This window comes from Python bivittatus, unplaced genomic scaffold (genome assembly GCF_059951505.1).
Source record: "Python bivittatus isolate LINGU-HERP-01145 unplaced genomic scaffold, Pbiv_v1 ctg000220_np1212, whole genome shotgun sequence".
Lineage (NCBI taxonomy): Eukaryota > Metazoa > Chordata > Lepidosauria > Squamata > Pythonidae > Python > Python bivittatus.
In genome coordinates, this window is record NW_028277048.1 from 30923222 (window position 1) to 30942215 (window position 18994).

Sequence of the window (18994 nt, forward strand, 5' to 3'; positions counted from 1 at the left end):
CTTTTAAGCTGCCTGTACTAATATTTGTACTGTGTTGTATTGTTTTTCTGTTCATGCCCAATTTGGATGATCATTTCTCATCTTTCAATATAAAACCTTTCCCTGGGCATGTGTCTCTGATCTTTTCACAGTAAAGTGTGGCTAAAATTATAAAGCTTCTATCCATAGTTTATGTTTGCTCACAAGTGCTTCCAAAGAAAGTGTTTTTCTTTACAGTCTTCAAAGAAAACTAGTATAAATTTATATGTTAACTTTTTTTGTCAGTTATAATTTCAGTAGTTATTAGTCAATGACTGAATATTGTATTGGGTTTGATCTCCAGTTTTAGATTTATCTCATTGTAACAGGCTTTACACATTATGCTAGACTATATTTTGAATCAATTATAATAGTGAGTTTATGCAATACCTTATGCAAGAACATTCTGGCTTAATGCACTGTGTGAATCAGACCACAATTGCAAAAACAAAGCTGCATGAGTAATTTCCTTTTTTTAAATATAATTTTTATTAAGAACTTTGATTACAATAGTAAAAACTGATACAAACTAAACTTACAGAAAAAGAGAATAGGAAAAAAGAATAAAGTGCAGGAAAAAAAAGAAAGAATATAATAAGGAAAAAGAAAAATATATAAAGAAGTAACTTCCAACCTTCATCACAACAGGTATAAACAAATTTAGTAACTCCTCTCCCCCTATAAGGTTACAAACAGATATCTCTTCATCCCATATCCCATCCCTTCTCTATAAGCACATCCATAAAACATCAAATTTTCAATCCTGGTGTCAGCAAAAAGTCCATAAAGGGTTGCCAGAACTTTGGGGGGGGGAAAAAGTCTTATTTTAACCTTGATCAAATAAACCAACATTAAATTCCTTCCTTTTACTTCTAACAGTCTTAATCTTGAATTCAATCAAATATTGTTGTAGGATTTGATTTCTCTTCAATTCTTTATCTCATCACACAGATTCTTCAAGGCTTTAACAAGCCTCTTTTGTAAATCCACTAAGATGACATTTTCCAGGTCATTCTCTTGGTTTATCATTTGTATTTCCCTTTTAATTTTTAAAACTTCAGCCAGTTTCTTTTGTATATCCAGTAAAGTGTTGTTTTCTCTTGGCGTGTCATTTGTAGTTCCACTTTTGGTACTTTGTCTTGTCAGATAAAATTTGTTCCACATCTGTCATTCCTTCATTAACATCTTTTAGACATAGTCTATCTATAGAAGCAAACATCATTACTGACCATGTTGATATTGTAGATACTAATTTCTGGGCCCATTTTTCAAATATCTCCTTTAATGTTTCCGATGTTATAATGTTTTGTTGCATGAGTGATTTCCTAAAACCTTAATATCAGGAAATGTTTTGGTATCATTTCCAGTTGTCTGATGGTAATTGTGCTTTGTTTTGGCCTACAGGTTCCCCTTATATTGTCTTACTGCTCCCAATGAAACTTTGGAATAAATTGTTAAAATATTGGAGAACACTCATCCAAATAAAGTCTATCCAGATTTCAAAATAAATATGTCCTGCATTTTCAGAAGTCTTATGCCAAACTGCAATTACATTGTAAATAGAATATTGTTATTAATTAGGGAATTTGAATTCACAGCTGGTGGTAGATTTTCATTTCTTGAATGAAATGCACACCTGTCTCCAAAGCATCTAGCTGAGATGTGAAAGTTACCTAAAATAATACCTGCCTCATATGATGCAGAAAATTCATTGCATTCACACATTGTGCTGAACTGTGCTTTGTTGAACCAGGGTCAGTCCTTCAGATAAGCAAAATAATAAGCTTGTTCAGCCAGTTCCTAGTTTATCTTCCTTCTTTCTTCAGCTGTTTCTTGACTTGTACTTCTGTGAATTGATTTGGTGGAAAACTAAACCCAACCATAAGCCAGGAAGCCCATTTCCATTTCATTCCATATCTCAAATACAGTTAATAACTGAACAATAAACCATGGTTTCAGACATGAAATCACTGTCATAAAACAAGCTATGACTTCTTTGTTCCCATTCACATATCCACAAAGCCAAAAATGAGCAACCCTCATTAAGACTTAGCACGGTGTATAATGAACTCAGGATGGTGCTAAAACATAATATGGTGTAAACGTAATGTGAATTCAGCCATTGTGATTCATAAACCATTGTTTATGGCCTAATTCAATATGTGAACCTACCATATCTATGTGGTTGCTAAGAGTCAACAACAACTTGATGGCACATAATCATAAGACCAGAATTTACTTACATTGGTTTGGGATATAATTTTGATGTACAGTCAGGTCCAGAAATATTGGGACATCGACACAATTTTAACATCTTTGGCTCTATACACCACCACAATGGATTTGGAATGAAACAAACACAATGTGCTTTAACTGCAGACTGTCAGCTTTAATTTGAGGGTATGTACATCCAACTTAGGTGAACGGTGTAGGAATTACAACAGTTTGCATATGTGCCTCCCACTTGTCAAGGGACCAAAAGTAATGGGACAGAATAATAATCATAAATCAAACTTTCCCTTTTTAATACTTGGTTGCAAATCCATTGCAGTCAATCACAGCCTGAAGCCTGGAACTCACAGACATCACCAGACGCTGGGTTTCATCCCTGGTGATGCTCTGCCAGGCCTCTACTGCAACTGTCTTCAGTTCCTGCTTGTTCTTGGGGCATTTTCCCTTCAGTTTTGTCTTCGGTAAGTGAAATGCATGCTCAATGGGATTCAGGTCAGGTGATTGACTTGGCCATTGCATAACATTCCACTTCTGTCCCTTCAAAGACTCTTTGGTTGCTTTTGCAGTATGCTTTGGGTCATTGTCCATCTGTACTGTGAAGTGCAGTCCAATGAGTTCTGCAGCATTTGGCTGAATGTGAGCAGATAATATTGCCCGAAACACTGCAGAACTCATCCTGCTGCTTTTGTCAGCAGTCACATCATCAATAAATACAAGAGAACCAGTTCCATTGGCAGCCATACATGCCCACACCATGACACTACCACCACCATGCTTCACTGATGAGGTGGTATGCTTAGGATCATGAGCAGTTCCTTTCCTTCTCCATACTCTTCTCTTCCCATCACTCTGGTACAAGTTGATCTTGGTCTCATCTGTCCATAGGATGTTGTTCCAGAACTGTGAAGGTTTTTTTAGATGTCGTTTGGCAAACTCTAATCTGGCCTTCCTGTTTTTGAGGCTCACCAATGGTTTACATCTTGTGGTGAACCCTCTGTATTCACTCTGGTAAAGTCTTCTTTTGATTGTTGACTTTGACACACGTACACCTACCTCCTGGAGAGTGTTCTTGATCTGGCCAACTGTTGTGAAGGGTGTTTTCTTCACCAGGGAAAGGATTCTTCGGTCATCCACCACAGTTGTTTTCCGTTGTCTCCCGGGTCTTTTGGTGTTGCTGGGCTCACCGGTGCGTTCCTTCTTTTTGAGAATGTTCCAAACAGTTGTTTTGGCCACACCTAATGTTCTTGCTATCTCTCTGATGGGTTTCTTTTGTTTCTTCAGCCTACTGATGGCTTGCTTCACTGATAGTGACAGCTCTTTGGATCTCATCTTGAGAGTTGACAGCAACAGATTCCAAATGCAAATAGCACACTTGAAATGAACTCTGGGCCTTTTATCTGCACATTGTAATTGGGGTACTGAGGGGATATCACACACCTGGCCATGGAACAGCTGAGGAGCCAATTGTCCCATTACTTTTGGTCCCTTAACAAGTGGGAGGCACATATGCAAACTGTTGTACTTCCTACACCGTTCACCTGAGTTGGATGTACATACCCTCAAATTAAAGCTGACAGTCTGCAGTTAAGGCACATTGTGTTTGTTTCATTCCAAATCCATTGTGGTGGTGCATAGGGCCAAAGATGTTAGAATTGTGTCGATGTCCCAATATTTCTGGACCTGACTGTATATAGTCTGAGTTCACACACAGTGCTAAGCTGGATTTTAAGCCATGTTTGTTGAACAGACCTTAATGGTTTGGTTTGAATATTATGCTATTTTATAGTGGGTGAGTTTGTACAGCATACTGTGCCAGCATTTCTCAAAATATGAGTCTGGGCCCAGCATTTCCTTGGAGAGCCACAGACACTTTGTTCCTGCCTACTTGCCGCCATTCTAATATAAAAAGAATTATAGACAAGTAACTTGAAGCTATATTGAAAAAGATAGCAGCAGATCAAAAAGATAAAGAATCTTACAAATAACGGATTATTTTTCTTCTTACTAAATGTTTCTCTCAGAAGATTGTTTCTTTCAGTGATAGTTGTTGTTCACGCTCTTCCTCTTCCTGTTGCCAGGAAGATCTTTTTGATCTGCTGCTATCTTTTTCAATATAGCTTCAAGTTAATTGCCTGGCCTTCATGGTTTTTAGTCTTCTCAAGTGGGCCCTAAAGATAGAAAGTTGAGAAGTCCTGTCCTAGACTAGCTAGCTAGACTAAAATGCATCTTACATCATGTGTAAACCATACCATAGAGTTCCCTTCTGTGTGGATGTATTAAAATGCTAGTTCAGGTACTGGGGATCAGTAGTTCATTCCTAGTTTTTCCTAGGCTTTCATAATGATTTCGTTTCTTTTTCTAGTTTGTGAAGCCAGAATAATAGCAGGATCTAAAATAGAAAGAAATTGGCAGGTACAAAATGCAGGTGGTTTAATATGTGGCTATTTGTGCCAAAGATATCAGTTTGTTCTAGGAAAAAATTGAATGTATGTGTTTATGAACTGCTTTGCCAGATGAATGCAGTGGAAAACAACATGGAGCTTTTTAATTTGTTCTCAAAGAATTCCCAAAAATACCATAACAACAGGATACCTAGGAATTTGAAAAGCTTAGCTTCTTTTTGTCTTTTTATTCCAATATACACATTAATCTTTAAATTGGGTTGGGTATGAAGAAAAATTTGCCTGAAAAAAATGATGAAAAATGTTTGGCTGATCATTCTGCATTATGAAGTTTGCACACAGTTGTTGCCTATAAATTCTAGTGATGGCCTCACCAGATTTTGTAATGACACTGAGATGTTAAACGCTGTCTTAATGTAATATTTGGGCAAGTTCAGTGATGTTTCTCCTTTAGATCTGGCTCTGGTCATCACATGATGTGACAGGCATTCCATGCCAAGAGCTGTTTGCTACACCTTAAGGAATGCAAGCAAGAAAGATATCTGCATGAGTTGCTGACTCATTGATCACAGAGATTCATCACACGTGTGGTGCTTTTCTTTCCAGTCTTAACTCTGGAAGGCTGACGTTTTTAAAGGTTTGGTTTCCTCAGTGGTCATTTCAAAAATAATTTATTTCTTAAAGATTGGGCACTGGGGTTTTAGTATTTTAATTCCTGTATGTGATCCTTAGGTAAAATATAGGAGAGAGCAAGAATCTAATTTGCTTTTTTGCTGAGTTTATTTTAATTGGATTGCATGGTGTGGGCTGCTTGTGGGGTAAACATTGTTAAATATAAAATGAGGGGAGAGCAATACTATACCTGTACTCTTATGTCCTCTTCTGACAGAGCTGCCTTTTTCATTTCATACATGGAGGAACTAGACTTGTTATCTCCATATTACTTAGGTTTCATTGAAGTAATTTTGTTGCTTAGTTCTGTCAGTCATTCCTAGATAAATTTGCAAATCCAAACCTCCTTGGCATCCTTCACTTATTAAAACATTAAACTATCTCTTATTTCAGAAATAAGCTACTTGATACTGGAAGAAATTGTCATCCTGTTCGAAGCAGGTGGGGGGAAAATCCTGTGTCACAAGCTCTGGTCAGTGGCGGTAGTTTTTGCATTGGCTGGAGCACAGGTTGCTCTTGGAGTCTAGGCCATGACCAGCAGAGGAGCTGCCAGGCCGAATGGGCAATCACAAGCCAGCAAGATCTGCCAATTCAAGCTAGTACTGTTGGGCGAATCAGCAGTAGGCAAGTCCAGCCTGGTGCTGCGTTTTGTCAAGGGACAGTTTCACGAATATCAGGAGAGCACCATTGGAGGTAAGGAAGCTTCTGATATCTCTTCTTCAAAGGAGCAAAAGCTTTAGCTTAGACCTTAGATACTCCCTAGATCCCATCATAGCTGTATGAATTTATAGTCTCCCGTAGGACATCAACATTTATTTGTGTGGTTCCTTATGCTTTCATCCCATAGTACTCTGTTCCTTACCTTGCTCTTTCAAGAATCCGGTGGGATAGTGATGAGGTTTACTGTACTGTGATAAGTAAATAAATAAATAAATCAGAATCCAGATAATTAATCACCCATTTTAAAATGTGTGTTGCACAGCTCAATGCTTTACTTTGTCTACAAAAGGCTTTATATGGGACAAACTATTCACTGGTTTTCAAAATTATATTTTAAAATAATGCACTTGTAAAAATAACTTATGAACCTTTTACATAATTGCCTTGATAAGAGTACCATAGAAAACCTGTTTATAGGGACACCTTTATAATCACTGGGTCATCAAAACTCATCATTTATGAGAAATACTACACTGAGTTAAAGCATTTTTATGTATGAACATATTACATTTTTGTAAAATAAAACATAATGTTTCCTTTAAAAATACTATTTAAACTTAAGGCTTTTTTGTTCGTAGTTAGGATGGGAGGAGATCTAAATTCTGTACCAGTTAGAGACATGTTGGAAGAAAGTTTGTTTTTCTGCATGTAGTTGTTCTAAGAGGACATTGAAGCATGTGTTTCTTTATCTTACTTTGAAATAATTTAATTCTAGGAAGGCTGCATCACGTGATCTCTACCTGTCTAGCTGGCCCTAGCAAACTTTGTTTGCAGGACAAAAGTTTAACACACCTTTCACTTCTGTGTGCAGCTCTGTACCGATTACCCCATGCATAATTAGATAGGCATTCATTAAATGACCTCTAACAATTTGATGAACCAAACAGCTTAGTAATCCTGTATTTAAATTTAAAGGATTGCACCTGTTCTGTTCTCATCTCAATAACTGGCTTTCTGTTTTCTTTTACAGCGGCTTTCCTCACACAGTCTGTCTGCCTAGATGATACAACAGTAAAGTTTGAAATTTGGGATACAGCTGGTCAAGAAAGATATCACAGTTTGGCTCCTATGTATTACCGAGGGGCTCAGGCTGCCATTGTGGTTTATGATATAACTAACCAAGTAAGTTTTCACTGTTTGCTAATGTTCAGAGAGAAGTGAGTATTGTTAATGTGAAGGGTCTGCTAACAGGCAGTTTTTAGCTTCTTTAAACTCCTCTTCTTATCCTCTGCACATATAGATCATTTTGATGTGGGGCAGAAAATTTAGCCTCCTTCCATCTATATCTCCTGATGTAGATGGCTGTTTCCATTTATGACTGCTGGGTGCCAGGAGAGTTAAAGCCTCTCCCTGCAGACTGTCTTATTAGGATTGCAATCCTGATAAAGGTCACTGTTTTGTTGCAGTTGTTGTCTCCATTACCACCAGATGTTTGATCAGCTGGATGGTTGGGAAAAATAACTACCAGATTCAGAGCACACAGAACATTGGAGGTTCTTTCTGGGTTTTTGAGTTGCCCATTTAAAATAGGTGACAGTTGTTCAGAAACGCTATCCCTGCCTGATCGGAGACTTGCACAATACCAGTTTAATATGAGCACAAAATTCTTCACCACAGTGGTTGACTTTTGATTTCTTTGAAAACCATACATTGCTGTCTGTGTCTGTCAGGAGTGGGGATGGACAATCTGCAGCCCCTGGACCTGTTTTTTGTAGCTCCCTGGTAATTCACTGCTGAAATTAGAAGGCAAATTGCTACAAACAACAGATATAATTTTGGGTAGAATCATTGGAGAAACTTAACACATTTAAATAGCAAGGCTTCCCCAGATTGCAGAGGATTCTTATCCAGCCCATTTGTGTGATGTTACAATATTATTGTCCTATTATTGTCCTATCAGCTACCAAAAAGAGGGCAGTCTTTTGTCACCAAAACATTGCTTGGCCCCTAATTTGAAGAATATATGTGTGATCTTCTTGGTGCATTTAGTAAATACAACTCTTGCCCCAAAGAGATCAAATTATTCTGGACGGCTTAAATGATTAACTGGGATTTCTAAAAAGTACTGGTTAAAAAGTTATTTAGACTGAAATAGAACTTACTTGCAAATCACCATATTTAGATTTTCAGTTGAATATAGCTACTGTGGGGTGGGTTTGTATCTAATGTTCAGATCATATTGTATCTAATATTGTATCTAATATTCAGAATCACTCGGATTGAAATGGGCAGTTATGGAAATTGAATAAATAAAATATTCACTGATGACATTTGATATCTTATTTGGAAATGTGTGGGTTTTTATTGTATAATTATGTTGGCATTTTGATTCCTGCCATTAGCTGTTTGTTGCTGTGTTTATGTGAAGATAAAGCACTGTCAGTTTTATATTTCCATTAATTTAGCTTTATATTCAGCTAGCTTAAATGTTACAATGATAAAGGTACTCTTGTCTATAAACTCTGAAACTCTTGACATTTCCTGTACCGTGCAAGGGACATCATTTCTTTTGGCGTTACGGAGGATTTTAACTTTCCTTGGTCCATGCTCTTTGCGCATAAGGATGTGAAATAAGCTTACTCTTTGCATGTACATCAAATCAATGTGCACCTCTATTCCAATAATTATTTTCAGAATTGATGTAATATATATGTATTATAATAAGAACGTTGCTGTGCTTATCCATTTACTTATTCTTTTCTGGATGGATGTTCCTGTCAAAGATTAGGAGGAGGATGCTCTGCAACTAGTTTTAGTGATGGTCACTAGATTAGCTGGCTTAAGGAAGGAATTAAACTAATTCAGAGTAAATTAGGTACCATCTACAGACATTAAGAGCCAGTTTGGCTCTTAGTATTAACTATTATAGAACCATAAAAGGCCATAAAACTGTTAATGGAAACATTTCATATCTGTGGAGAATATTCTGGATGTAAAACTAATGCTCAAATAATCACTAGATTTTTAACACAAGAAGAAATTAATTTTTTGCAAGAAGAATCTGTCAGATAGCACTTTCAGTGAAATATCTTGAAAACTATCAAGAAATATATCAAAACAACTATGTTAAATTATGGCAAGAGATTAAAAGAGACCTTGAAAGGTGAAGGAACCTAAAGCTATCTTGATTAGGATCAATTGCCATTAAAATGAATGTACTACCCAAGATAAATTATTTACAGGTAGTCTTCGCTTAACAACCATTCGTTCAGCGACCTTTCAAAATTATAATAGTGCTGAACAAATGGTATTTATGACTGGTCCTCAAAGTTATGGCCCCCGCAGTGCCCCCACAGTCATGTAATCAAAATTCAAGTGCTTGGCCGCCACATGCATTTATAACTGCAGATGTGCTTCAACTCCCCCCACCTACCTATCTCCCTCCTCATCTCTGCCCTTTTGGTCACCCTGCATTCCACCAGCCCCAGCTGACCTTCACCATTTCTTCCCGCTGCTGATGAGGCGGCCTGCCCTCTCTGCAAGGCCACGGGGAGGCCTCGCAAGATGCCAGCAGCTGCCTTGGCCAGGTGCACTTCAGCAGCAGGAGGAAGAAGATGACAAAGGTCAGCTGGGGCTGGCGGGGGGCAGCAGGGGTAGGAAGTGGCAGAATGCAGAGCAGCCAAAAGGGCAGAGATGGGGGGGAGATAGGCAGATGGGGGAGTTGAAGCAAAGGTGAGCACAGCTGGGCAGGATAAGCATGAGGCCCTTGCCTAATGACCGCAACTGGGACTACCAGAAAAAAATTTGCCATCACTAAGCGATGCAGTCACATGATATTTCGCCTAATGATCACTTCATTTAGCAATGAGAATTCCAGTCCCAATTAGGGTGGTTGAGCAAGGACTACCTGTACATATGCAGATATGGTCCACTCAGATTCTATGAATAGATTAAAAACACAGCAAGAACAACTTAGTGAAGGCTGGAATATACTATGGTTGATGTATCTATAAATAGCCAGAAAGATAAAATCAGATCTCAAAAAGGAAGGAGATATATTAAGGGGAAAAAAACTGAATTTGAAACGCTAATACAAAACCAACACCACCTATTAAGATGTATATATACATTTTTACTTATATATGACAGATACAACAAAGAAAAAAACTGTATGATAAAATGGACACAAAATTTTAAAGAGACAGAACACAACAATGGGAAGAATTATGGACTAAATCTATAGGATTTACACCAAGTTAAAACCTAAAGGAAAATTAGTATAAAATGTTCTACAGATGGTATACAACCCTATCAATAATGTCCAAGATAGATAAGTCATACAGTAATAGATGCTGGAAATGTCGTGAAACAGAAGGAATGTTTTATGACGTGGGGGACATGTAAAAAAATCCCCAAAATACTGGATGCAGAAAATGCAGAAAAGTGTGGGATTTAAATTTAAAATGAAACCACTTTTCCTATTAGGTATAATCTCAGAAAAAACAAGAAACATACTAATTTAATGAGATACATGCTTACAGCAGCAAAAATAAATTTCGTTCAACATTCGAAGAAGGATACAATTCTGACAATATGTGACTGGGAACTTAAACTTGGAGAATACGCAGCAATGGGAAAACTAACAATATATGTACATAATATAAGTTTAACAATTTAAGCAAGAATGGTTCCCATACATACAACACGTCATGCAGCACCGCAAATATAATCACAGTTTGACTTCTAAGGGGGTTTCTTTACAAATATTGCAAATCAGTAGATGTAAAAAAAGGGGAAAGTCAGAAATGCTTTAAAAAAAGCTTTAAAAAAAAACTTTTACTTTTTTTTCTTCTTTGCCTTCTCTTTTTCTTATTTGGTTTTTAGTATTTTAATTTTGTTAAACTTGCTTTATCCATCTATTTTTTTTATTAACACACACACATATACACACACACATATGCCAAGTAACAATACAGTGGAGATTTCAATACCGAGTAATTTAGCTTAAGACTGAAACCTTTATTACATAACAAATACCTAGGTGTATGTCTCAGCATGTTGTTCTTTCATCTCTTCCTTTTCAATGCTACATTTAAGTTTGAATGAAAAAAAATTATAATCACTTGTAACACTGAAATATATACTTTTCTTTTTTCTTTATTTCCAATACAGTACTATAAGATATCTACATAAAAAAAATCAAGAATTTAATTATACTATACAAATATCACTGTATTGAAATAATATAATGTATCAAGATTTATAATAACACAATAAAAAGGAAAAAAAAGAGCCAGTTTGCCACTTGATCTGAACTACTGAAATTAATAATAGGAGAGGAATACAGGTAGTTCTTGCCTAACAACCACAGTTGGGACCAGAATTTAGGTCGCTAAGCATTGCAGTCATTAAGTGAATCATCACACGACTGGACCCAATTTTACAACCTTTATTGTGACAATTGTTAAGCGAATCACTGCAGTTGTTAAGTGAATCCTGCGGTCATTAAGTGAATCATGTGGTTATTAAGTGAAACACGTGGTTCCCCATTGATTTTGCTTGCCAGAAGCCAGCTGGGAAGGTCGCAAATGGTGTAACCATCATAAGTGCAAGCTGGTTGCCAAACGTCCGGATCACAATCATGTGACCGCAGGGGCGCTGCGATGGTCGTAACTTTAGGCACTTTAAGTAAGCCACCATAACTTCAAACGGTTGCTAAACAAACGGTCATTAAGCAAGGACTACCTGTATTACCTTCGTGACCTCTTCCTTTCATGGCTTCCCAGAGTGATTTGGCCACTGGGAAATGAAATGCTTAAGTAGTTAGACCTTCATTTTAATCCAAAAGGTCTCCTTTTATTCCATGAAAATCAACCAGTTTGAGTAACTGCTGAAATATTGCATTGGTAGTAGTTAGGAAGCATATTTTTCTGATATTTTTGTGTTTTTCTTTTCTGAAAGGAAACATTTGCACGAGCAAAAACATGGGTGAAAGAACTCCAACGGCAAGCTAGCCCAAATATTGTTATAGCCTTAGCAGGAAATAAGGCTGATCTTGCCAACAAGCGCATGGTAGAATATGAAGTAAGTGATATCTCTTGATTAAGTTTATTTTTGGACAGAAGGAATTGTTCAAAGATTGGTAGACGCTTCTGTAATTCTGCAATACTGAACATCAATTTGGGACCATCCAGCTTAGTATTTTCAACTCTGGCTTTCTGATGCCTCCGGGAAATATCTTTGAGCCCTGTCCTTTTAATTAGAGGTAACTAGGATTAATATTTAGAGTTTCTGCATTGAAGGGTGGCCCCCAAAAGTTGCAAGTGTGGCATTCTTACTAATGTTCTATTTTATTTCATACTTAATAATATTTTTCATGCCTCTGACATAAAGCAAATATGTATTCCCCACATTTTATTATAAGGCCTTTACCATGAGTTACCCGTATTGCCATACTTAACAGGTAAGAGGGAATTATTGCTTTGAAAGAGATTCCATTATATTGATAATTTGGCCCAAAGGAAGTACATAATGTGGGTTCAGAATAGTTGCAGTGCATATAAATATAGTGCCTGTGGATGTGTGGAAAATTAAAATTTAAGAAGGGGAGGTTTACAAATGCAACAAGAAAAAAGCTCAGATCCACAGAGCTTCCCTCAACCTTATTTTCGAAAGAAAAAGATGGTTCATGTACATGAAATTGTGATGCAAAGTAGGCTTGTGGATGCAGCTGCTTGGATGTACGGTATTAAAATTAGCAGTCTTTAATCACAGTTACAGGCACCAATTCACACCAGTGTACTACATGTTATTCACAATATAATATCACGTATAATATCACTAGGAAGTGAGAGTGATAAATATAAAAATTCAAAAGCACGTTTTTGATTGAGGAATTTCTGAATTGGCCCATGAACCCTTTGGTGATTACACTCTTAAAACTGTTACAATCTTCATGCCATTCTCCACATAATTTCCAGGTCTGTGAAGCAGCTAGAAATTGCTTTTATTAAATTAATAATGAAATAAAAAACAGGTTCAGGTTGCATAGAGATGAAATAGAATCAGCAATGATTATATACAATGTTGCAAGCTATTTTTATTGGATGTATATAATATCTTTCTTTCTAGACCCCAAAATGTACATTTTTCTCTTAATCCTCATAACAGCCCTAAGATCTAGCTTAGGTTGAGAGATGGATTGCTTCCTTTTGCCCTTTTAGATCTATGATATTCAAGGCTCAATGTGGTAGAACTCAGTAGGAAAGTTTTGTAACATGTGTAAACACAGCATTTTAAAGCTAAGGTAGACTCTGAAGCTCAGATACCATTTGCAGTTTGTTTACTGTACTTTTCCAAACTCCAGTCTTAGAAACTTATCTTTGTATGATGTTCCCTTATATCTGTCATCATGACAGAGGATCTAGATCAGGGTTTCTCAACCTTGGCAACTTTAAGACGTGTGGACTTCAACTCCCAGAATTCCCCAGCCAGGGCTGGCTGGGGAATTCTGAGAGTTGAAGTCCACATGTCTTAAAGTTGCCAAAGTTGAGAAACCCTGCTCTAGATTGAAATGGGGGTTCTAGTTAACTTATTTCATCCTAGTGGTTCTGTTAGGAAAGACAAAATGCTCTCCCCTCCCAATTGCCCAAGCCCATTTATTGCTATTCCTCAGAGATATCCATTCTGAGAATATTGTATTTTAAACAGTAAACAATGTTGTCCACTTTGCTTTGGCTAATTTAGAGCATTTAAACTTGTCTAAAGTTCAGCCTGTACTTCTTTGTCTTATTGTCCTGCAGGAGGCCCAGGCTTATGCAGATGACAACAGTCTATTGTTTATGGAAACATCAGCCAAGACAGCAATGAACGTTAATGATCTCTTCCTCGCAATAGGTAATGTGCAAGGCGTTCATTACATTACTTACTAAGGGCTCTGACTTAACAAAGTTCAGATGGATTGGTTTCACATCAAACTATCCATCTTGATGGATAGCTGTTTCCTTCATGTGAAACTGCCTCCTCTTGTTTAAAGATATTTGCAAATAACTGCTGATTAGAGCACATATGTGGAAATATTCTCTAGCTAACCTGTTTTAATAGATGCAAATATTTTCTGAAGAGAGGGAGAGCTATTTGCAACTATTTCTATAGGCTTTATGTTACACACTCATGGCCTACAGTTTAGAGCAGAGATGGGGAAACTTGTCCTCCAGAAGTTGCCCAGCTACAGCTTTTAGCATCCCTCACCATTAGCCATTCTGGTTGCAGACTTCCAACCATAGTTCAGCAATTTCGGAAGGGTCACAGGCTCCCCACCCTGATTTAGAGCTTACATTTCATTTCCCCCAAAATGGCTTTCATGTTCTTAGCATTCTCAAGAAGGAGAAAGTGAGACAGATACCAGCTATACTTTCTAACTGTCCTCAGAGTTTGTGCCTTCTGAGGACCTCAGCTGTTTTACTGATGAAGTCATCTGTAAATTTAAGTTTTGAGCCTAGTTAGCTAGCAGGGGACAGCAAAAGATTATTGGTTTCTCTTCAGGGTTTGCTCAATGCTAGCAAGTGGATTTATAAGGGCTGTAATTTCTTATTTCAGCCTATTCTGTATAAATCATCAGTGTACAGCTTTTTGGTGCCAGGATCTGCACTTGGCTTTTAAATGGTATGTTGAGAGTTACGCTCCAAAAAGGGGTGGGCGAGATTAAATTATTTAATTTGGCCTTAGATATAATTGATTTTCCAGTCATGTATTTAATAATCCCCCCCCATCAAATTAAATTACAATTTTGGAACAAGTTTTGGAATTCCCTGGGACTGTATGCAATCCTGGGATCATACAATGTGTACCTCTGGCGTGAATAATTATGCATTTATCAAATTATTGACCAAAAATTAAAGAAATACTACCATCACCCCACCTAACCAAGTTTGAATGGTGGGGTGGGGGTTGTTTTAAGCTGGCCCCTTATAAATTCCAGCTTAGGTAGAAGTATAACACTTCTCTGTATTACAACCCTTTGCAGTTCTGGTTTTTATGTGATCATACCTATTTAGCATTCAATGCAATATCTATTTTGACTTTAATTTCATTATTTCCATGGTGGATGGAAATATTGCAAGTATTTTAGTGCAAACCTGCTATTTTGGTATACCTAGGCTCACTGCTTTTATTCCAATAATTGGTCATGTAAGAGCAGGGACCATTTGGTTAGCCAGTGCTGCAGAAACCTGACATTGCTGGTACTAAGCTTCAGCAGTATCAACACTGTGGAGAACTCATTGGGAATGTCCTCTAGACCAGGGTTTTTCATACTGTGTCCCCAGAACCCTAGGGTTGTGCAAGAACTTGATGGGATTCCATAAGAGATGTCTACTTAAGCACAGCCAGTTTTCTATCACTACAGTTTTGCCTCTTGATCAGAGGCTCTGGGATTTTTTTTTTTTTGTACCTAAAGGTTTCCACAGCCTGGAGAAGTTTGAAAACCCCTGCTTTAAACAGTTAAATGTAGATGAATTTGCAAAAAGAAACTTTCATGTCTAGTATGTTCTAAATAATTCCAGAAGAAAAGGATGAGTTCTTTTGGTGTACAGAGTGAGTGACTGATAAGTCTTGGGTAAGATTTGTTTTGTCTTCTGATTGCACAAGCTGTGGATGCCACAGTGTTCAATTACATCCCGCCTGTTACATCTGTGATTGTCTAGCAAGTGCCTTAGACTTGTGCATGAGAAAGCATATGAAAGAAGAATGCTTAGTATTAACTAGCCTGAAGTATTTTATTTAAAATGTTCATATCAAGTCATTTCATGTGGATGGCTTACCTTAATTCTCTCTACTTTTGATTATTGTGTTTTAGTGTGGTAGACTGTCTTCAAAGACGGGTTTTTGAAGGCTAAAAGTTGATACATAAATGGATTAATAACATGTGTTACTATATATTAATATTTAAATATAGGTGAATTATAGAATAAAACAACATATAATCAATAAAGTAATTCAAGCAAAACAAATCGATGGTAGAAAAGCAATCCTAGTTCAGCAGGGGCCCCAAGCATGCTTCTAAAATAAGTTTTAACTTGTCAGATGAAGGCCAGTAATGGGGGAGTAGCATATAGCTGCGGTACATATGTATTTTATTTATTCAGAACTCTATAGGATTAAATGAAGTAACTACTTTCCCTCAGTAACATCTTTGTCTGTTCTTCTAGCTAAGAAGCTGCCAAAGAGTGAGCCCCAGAGCACAGGTGGTGCTGTGGGGCGGCGAGGTGTGGACCTTCACGAGCAGTCCCAGCAGAACAAGAGCCAGTGTTGTAGCAACTGAATGGTGGCGTTCAGGCAGCAAGAGATAAGATATAATCTCCATTTCTACCCCACTCCACCTCACCTCCCCTCCAATAACAGCATTGGCACATTTGGAAGCCGTCCCCTCCGTCTCCTGAGAGCTCCGTTTAACTGCACATCTAATGCTTCAGAAACCATCACCAGACGTCTGTTATCACCACCCAAAGGAAAGTGGAGATAGACCGACCAGGGACTTAACTTCCAAAAACAAACTCTTATTCACTTTGTATTATAGGTGCAAATAGCTACCTACTTATTTGGATCCCCCTGCTCTGTTTTCTCCCTGATAATACTCCTTTCCTTTGCCATTTCTTATCCCTCCAGCGCACGTACACCCATACACATTCACACTGTCTTTGCTCTGATAAAATATGTGTTCTTAGTCCTATAACATCCACCACCACCCTTCACCTCCTCTTTCCTTCATTTTCTTTAATAATCTGGGGGACAGTCACAAGCAAGGAGAAGCATAATTCTTGTAGATTTATTTTTTAAGAGCAAGATTAACTGACTTTCTCAAAAAAATGCACAGTTTTTTGAGAAGATCTTCTTAGGAGTTCTCTTACTCATTTTCCATATTCAGAAAAGCTGCAGTGTCCTCAGTTAACTTTTTTCAGGGCCGAGTTTTATAGCTAGATTGGAGAGGATGATGGTATTTGCTTGGATTTCCTGGCTATGGCACAAGAGCGGTCCTATGTCTCAGTGCCATGAATACAAGAATGAAATGGTTATAAATGTAGAGTATAAGAAATACTTTTCAGGACCCTTGGATTGCTCTTGATTGATGCCTTATATTTTTTTTGTTGGCCAGGACCGTATGGGGAGGGGGGAGGGGGAATGGAAATAAGTATGATTTTTAAAATTGGTGTGAAGGCTACAGTGTCTCTCCTCTATTAACGTTCATTTGTCAGTCCCATTAGGTGAAGAAAGATAGAATCACTGTCTGTAGAAATAATGTACAAAGAAGACTAAGTTCTCTTTGTTACCTTGGACCCTGCATCAGGATTCTCCTTGAATAGATTCTTTCCACTTAGCCTGCACCTTGCAGTAACATATACACAACATTTGTCCATTAAGTAGGAAGGTGTTCTAAATTGCCAAAAGGAAAAAAGTCCATGTGTCCTTAGCAGAACTTGAATAGAGACAGTTCCCAAGGGTCACTGCAGATTTTAGAAGTTTTAAGCTACATGATTGGGATGCAGAAATGAGAAAAAAAGGCAGCACTCTTGTTGGGAAGATTTGCCAGCAGGAAGACTAGTACTGTACTCGGTATGTTTTCCTTGTTGAGAAGCACCAAGCTTTTTGCCTTCTGAATCCTTCCTCACATACAAGTCTTGGCTCTGTAACACTGCTGAGAAGTGGCACTTTGAGTAGCTGCTTGAGCAATTCCATCCCTCAGACCTCAAAGGCCATCTAAACTTGAGAACTGTTTAACAGCTTTTTTGTGCTTGCAAACACAAAAAATTAAGGAGGTGGGTGACTCTGGGATTTTTACTTTCCTGCTATTAGCTAAACAAAAGTAATAGCTTTTAAAATTTAACTGTAGATAGTGCTGCACTGTAAAATAAAGTACTCCACCCTCTCTCAAATAGCCAGCAACAATCTGTTCTCCCTATAAGAACTGTCTCCCCTCTCAACCGTGGCCTTTACTAAGTTAATAACATATTCATCCAGCCCCACGCTCTCCCCCTAACTGTTCGGTTTTTTCATGCTTCAAACTTGAATACAGTTTCTGAAGAGGAGCTGTTTCCCGGTGCTATCTAGATCTGGTTTTAGGAGCATTTCTTGGATGTATTATGTCTACTCCATGCAAATTTCTCACATGGTTGAATGTTCTACCACGACAGCTTGACATGGGTTTATAAACACACACACAAGCACATCTTTTCTCCATTATTTCCCCATGCATTTTAATACTGTGTTTTGCACATAATTTCCTCTTGTATTCTATATAAAGGCTTGCATTTTCTCCCATTCACTGGTGTAACTTAAGTACTGATGTCCACTTAATCAGTGTGAGCATTTAGCATTTAAATTCTAAGCCACCTTGTAGCCTTATGTGGAAACTGTTAAACTCTGCACTGCTGCTGGCATACAGCATTACTATGCTGCCATTATAAAGGCTAGCTATCTCTGGTGGTGGCTTTATTGAGCTGGAAGCAATGAATGGTGGAGTCAAACTAGCCTGTAGCTTTAATTCTTCAGCAAGAAGCTGCAGAGTTAAGTTGTATGTGCTGTAACATCTTCCCTCACCCAATTCACATACACAGTTACCTCTTCGGGTTTAATGTGGCTTTTCTCTAGAAAGATTCATATAGTCTGTCTGTGATCATCTATGTTCCCTTAAGCATTTCTCAGTACTTCCTAAGGCTTGTTTCAAATCTAATCCCTTTTTTGTTCGAACCCCCATAGTTCTGCCTGAACCCTGAAATGGAGTGTTGTACTTACAGATTCATTAACTGTAAATTCTTCTTCGCTGACGGTGCTCTGATTACATGGACATAAAATGACACTTGCACCCATTGTGGAGGACCCAGGAGGAGTCAGTAAGCATGTCCTCTCCCTCTTCAATAAAGCTGAAATACTGCATTGTGCTCAGCTCATGGCAGTGGAAAAGTCGATTTCATATTTAAGAAACAAACCCATTTATTGCCCACAACTTGTTTTTA

At 37.7% G+C, this 18994-nt stretch overlaps 1 protein-coding gene across 5 annotated transcripts in view; it reads left to right on the forward strand.

The window, feature by feature from the left end:
• The window catches only part of RAB5B (RAB5B, member RAS oncogene family), a 28278-nt gene extending 9529 nt beyond the window's left edge, over positions 1-18749 (forward strand). For 4 of the 5 annotated variants that reach the window (XM_007427007.3, XM_025165925.2, XM_025165924.2 and 1 more), the window contains exons 2-6: positions 5718-6017; positions 7015-7166; positions 11946-12068; positions 13787-13880; positions 16193-18749. In XM_007427007.3, the coding sequence (XP_007427069.1) occupies positions 5855-6017; positions 7015-7166; positions 11946-12068; positions 13787-13880; positions 16193-16305 (645 nt within the window). In that variant the 5' untranslated portion in view covers positions 5718-5854 and the 3' untranslated portion in view covers positions 16306-18749. Of the gene's footprint in view, positions 1-4878; positions 5290-5717; positions 6018-7014; positions 7167-11945; positions 12069-13786; positions 13881-16192 lie in introns of those variants that run through there. The other variant, XM_025165923.2, reaches the window with a different exon arrangement.
• The last annotated feature ends 245 nt before the right edge of the window (positions 18750-18994 follow it).